The sequence below is a fragment of the Petaurus breviceps genome, unplaced genomic scaffold (assembly GCF_028583685.1).
Source record: "Petaurus breviceps papuanus isolate PSGF00001 unplaced genomic scaffold, PetGlider_PUasm1.0 90804, whole genome shotgun sequence".
Classification (NCBI taxonomy): domain Eukaryota; kingdom Metazoa; phylum Chordata; class Mammalia; order Diprotodontia; family Petauridae; genus Petaurus; species Petaurus breviceps.
Genome location: NW_027187348.1, coordinates 5,726,280 through 5,729,976, shown reverse-complemented (window position 1 = coordinate 5,729,976; position 3,697 = coordinate 5,726,280). Strand labels below are relative to the sequence as shown.

The 3,697-nt window shown below is 45.0% G+C and overlaps 1 protein-coding gene across 6 annotated transcripts in view; it reads right to left on the bottom strand.

Moving 5' to 3' along the window:
• Positions 1-3,697, bottom strand: part of GRAMD1B (GRAM domain containing 1B) — a 338,159-nt gene that overhangs the window by 45,388 nt on the left and 289,074 nt on the right. For all 6 annotated transcript variants that reach the window (XM_069070083.1, XM_069070084.1, XM_069070085.1 and 3 more), the window contains one exon: positions 1,460-1,480. In XM_069070083.1, the coding sequence (XP_068926184.1) occupies positions 1,460-1,480 (21 nt within the window). The remainder of the gene's footprint in view (positions 1-1,459; positions 1,481-3,697) is intronic.

Below are 3,697 nucleotides of genomic sequence, written 5' to 3'. Positions count from 1 at the left end.
AGGTTGAACCAGTCACTTAGACTCCTATCTCTTAATGTAAATCCCCACTGAGCCACCCCAAAGGACAAAGTACAGCACAGCAGGAAGCTCAGTTGGGTAACTTGCCAACAGTACTCCAGAAGGTGATTGAAAATCATGGGGCTCATTTCAACATGACCAAGGGGATGACACCTCTCCCAGGACCATCTGTTCCCCAGATATAGATCAGGGAACGAGGAGAAGTGTTCAAGGATGGCCCATTTGTTTTTCTCCCCTAAACCTATGCAGTTACAAATGAGTTCCTAGAAGATGGAAACTATCTTATTTGGCCATGTTTATCACCTTTCTCTCCCCTACCCTGGTCTCTGCCACTCTCTCTGTGCCTCACCTACCCTTAAAATATTCATTTCTTTTTTTCCCCCAGCATAGGAAACAGAGTTGGCTTGAGTCAGAAAGAGCCCTGTTGAGGAAGACTGGGTTCAAGTCCTTTGACACAACCTGGTTATGTGATCCAGGAAAAGTCACAACCTCTCAGAGGCCCAGGCAACTCACTAAGAGTATCAGCTGCAGAGAATACATTGACCTGCATTTGTAGAGGAAGGAGCTCCCAACATCACTGAAATCACAGGTCTAGTCATTAAAATGTGTATTTAGTTATCTACTTCTCTTTTCTTCCTTGTTGGTTCAAAAATCTTCTAGCTTCATAGTTTCATTAATTTTCTTTTACTATACCTTTTTTTTTCTAAGAAGTTTGGCTTTGCTTTGTTCTTTTCATTATTTCTCTCCCCTGTTTAGTCTGAATTTTACTTATCTGTTCTGGATTTTCTTGTGTGTGCTTCATGTACTTAGAGCTTCTGAAGTACAGGTTTAAGTTTCCCCTTCTAACCAACTTTCATGTTACTGACTCTGTAAACCTAGTTGCCATTTTCCTTTTTTAATTCAGTATCTTATTCTTTGAAATATCAGTTTCTGAGGCAGTGCCACATAGTAGAAATTACCCTGTACCCTAAATCATGTGGTCCAGCCCCATCCCCTAACCTTACCATGACCACTCATCTTCCCCAAAGTCTTCTCTTCCCTCAATTCCAGATCCCTATGCCAGCTCTCTATTATATAGCACTAGGCCTATGCCTTCATCCAGAAAACGATTTTGTTCACTAAATTACCATTTCTCTAAGCAATGACCAGTGAATCCTAGACAAAGGGCTTCTTGGGAATAGAGCAGACCCAAACAGCTCAGTTTGACATCCCTAGATAACCCTATATGAAATGTATCCTGGACTGGGGCAGTGATATTTGTGTGGCAGGGTTTTTGAAAGAGGGAATAGGCAAGGAGAGAAACCCCACTTCCCTGACCCCCCTGCCTGTAGTCCTAGGATGAAGGCCAAGCTGATCTCCAGACCATCTCATCCCCTTGCCTCCCTCAACCCAGCCACCCACCTTACACATACCCAGAGTGAAGAGAAACACGAGTACTTACGTTATACCAACTCTGGCTTTTCTGAAAGGACAAAATAAAAGAGAAGGTAAAATTAGTCTGGGTAGAGATGGTAAGATCGGCCAGAGCATCAGTGGCTCAAGGCAGTGGGGGTGGGGAGGTGGCAGGGCAGTTACATGAACAGCAGAGGAAGGTAGGGTAGGCAGGAGTCCAAAAGCAGTTTAATATCCATTCTATGGGCAAAGGGAGGTCCTCCTTTTTTCGAGGTGAGGGAGTAAAGGGCCCCTGAAAAGAGCCCCACCCCAGAGCAATGCATGCTGGAATCCCCAGTGAAGCTGGGGTGGCAGCCGGATAACAGCCCCAGCAATAGCTAGAACACAGACAGGCTTCCCCATCAGAAACCCCAGGGTCTTCTGATAGAGGACAGGGATGCTCTCTGTGGGCATCAGGGACCTTGCCCTAAAGCTGTCCAAGCCGGAGCAAAGTACAGAGAGAAACTCCACCCACCCTGTAGTCCAAGGCAACCCCTCTCTAGGGTGGGTGGGATGGGAGGGCAGTCCTGTGGGTGGGACTGCAGCATGCAGGCTCCCTCATTCAAATCTTGATCTGAGAGAAAGGATGAAAGCTCCAGACCTAACTTACTACCTAGGGGATTTGTAAAAGAAAACAAAGACTGGTCTTCTAGTGTCTTTTCTGTCAACCCTGGGCTAAGGGAGCTTGTCTACATGGGAGTGCTAAGGCCCTACCACAAAGAGGGAGAGGAAGCTGGTCTAGGATCCACAATTAAGAGCCCTATGAGAGGACTAAAAATATCTTCTCACAAGAGTCCTGGAGAAAGCTTGCCTTTCTCCCCCATTTCTTGTGGGTCTGCAACCTTATCTCCACTCCTAGAGAAGGAGTCTGGGTAAGAATGACTTCCTCCACTTGAACTAGCTTTGCTGGAGGAATCATTGTTTCAGAATCAGAGAATTTTCCCTTGATGAAAGATGGAAGAGAGAAGCCCTAGGCTAGCTCGTTATCCCCCCTAAGTCTGGGAATCTGAGAAGGCCAATCAGCCTCAGGAAGCTCCTCTTCTACATAATATGCTTCCACGCTCATGTACAAAGAGGGGAGAGGAGAATGAAGTCTATGAGTGGGTATGTTTAATGAATGAGGGCTACAGCTGCCACCCAGTGACCCTAAGATTTCTCACCTCTCTTGCCCAATTCTAGCATCTAAAAAATCAGAAAAGTCAGGACCAGCTCCTTCTTCCCTGGTTACGGGGGATTATGGAAAAAGACTGGGAAACGGTAAGCCAATATGACCCATCTCCTAGGGGTACTATTCAAGCAAAGCTGGACAACATGGTATGCTGGAAGGAGCCCTGACCTTATAGTTATGTCTGGCACAAGTCTTGGCCTACCTCTCCCTGCTTCACTGCAACACCCTTCCTCTGCTAATCCACACTCACTCAGCGACCCTGGGCAAGTCCCTGATCTCTGTTAGCATCAGTTTCCTCACCTATAAAATTGGCATGAAAATCCTTGCATTGCTTATATTTTTAAATGACAGTGCTGATCAGCTATAAAATACTATAGGGAGAAGAAGTGGACAGGTGGTTTTATAGGGAAAGGGAGCTCCCAGAAGAGGGACTCTATTTACCAATGGAGACTGGTGCCTTCTTTGCAATTTATAGTCCTAGAGACTTACACAGAGCAATGAAAGTGATTTGCTTAGGGTCACACTGCCAGCATGTGTCAAAGGTGGAGACTTGAACTCAGGTCTTCCTGGATCCAAAACCAGTTCTATATTATATACTGTCTTTCTAAAACACTACATAAATGTAAATGATTGAAATATGGCACCATGCAGGAAAAACAAATATAAGTTCATGTTAATATTATCCTATATACTTCACCCTACCTAAGGCCATACTATCAGGCAGCTAGGCAGATTGACTCCCCAAAGGTTTTCATGAGTCTACACAATGTCACCTGACTACAAACTTTCATCCAAACAGTCTCTTCTCCAACGCTGGGAGTTTTAATTAATTGGGCAAAATCCAGCCAATCTTAAAAACTAATTTTCTCTTCTTGAAGAAAGTTGAGACCACTTGGGATTATAGGATTAGAAGAAACACTGTCCCTGTAGCATAGCCAAGGTTAATTCTCTCCCCCTCTCCTTCCCTCTCTGTCTCAGTTTCTCACTATTTTTCTGTCTCTCTATCTCTGTCACTGTCTCTATTACTCTCTGTCACACACACACACACACACACACACACACACACACACACACACACAC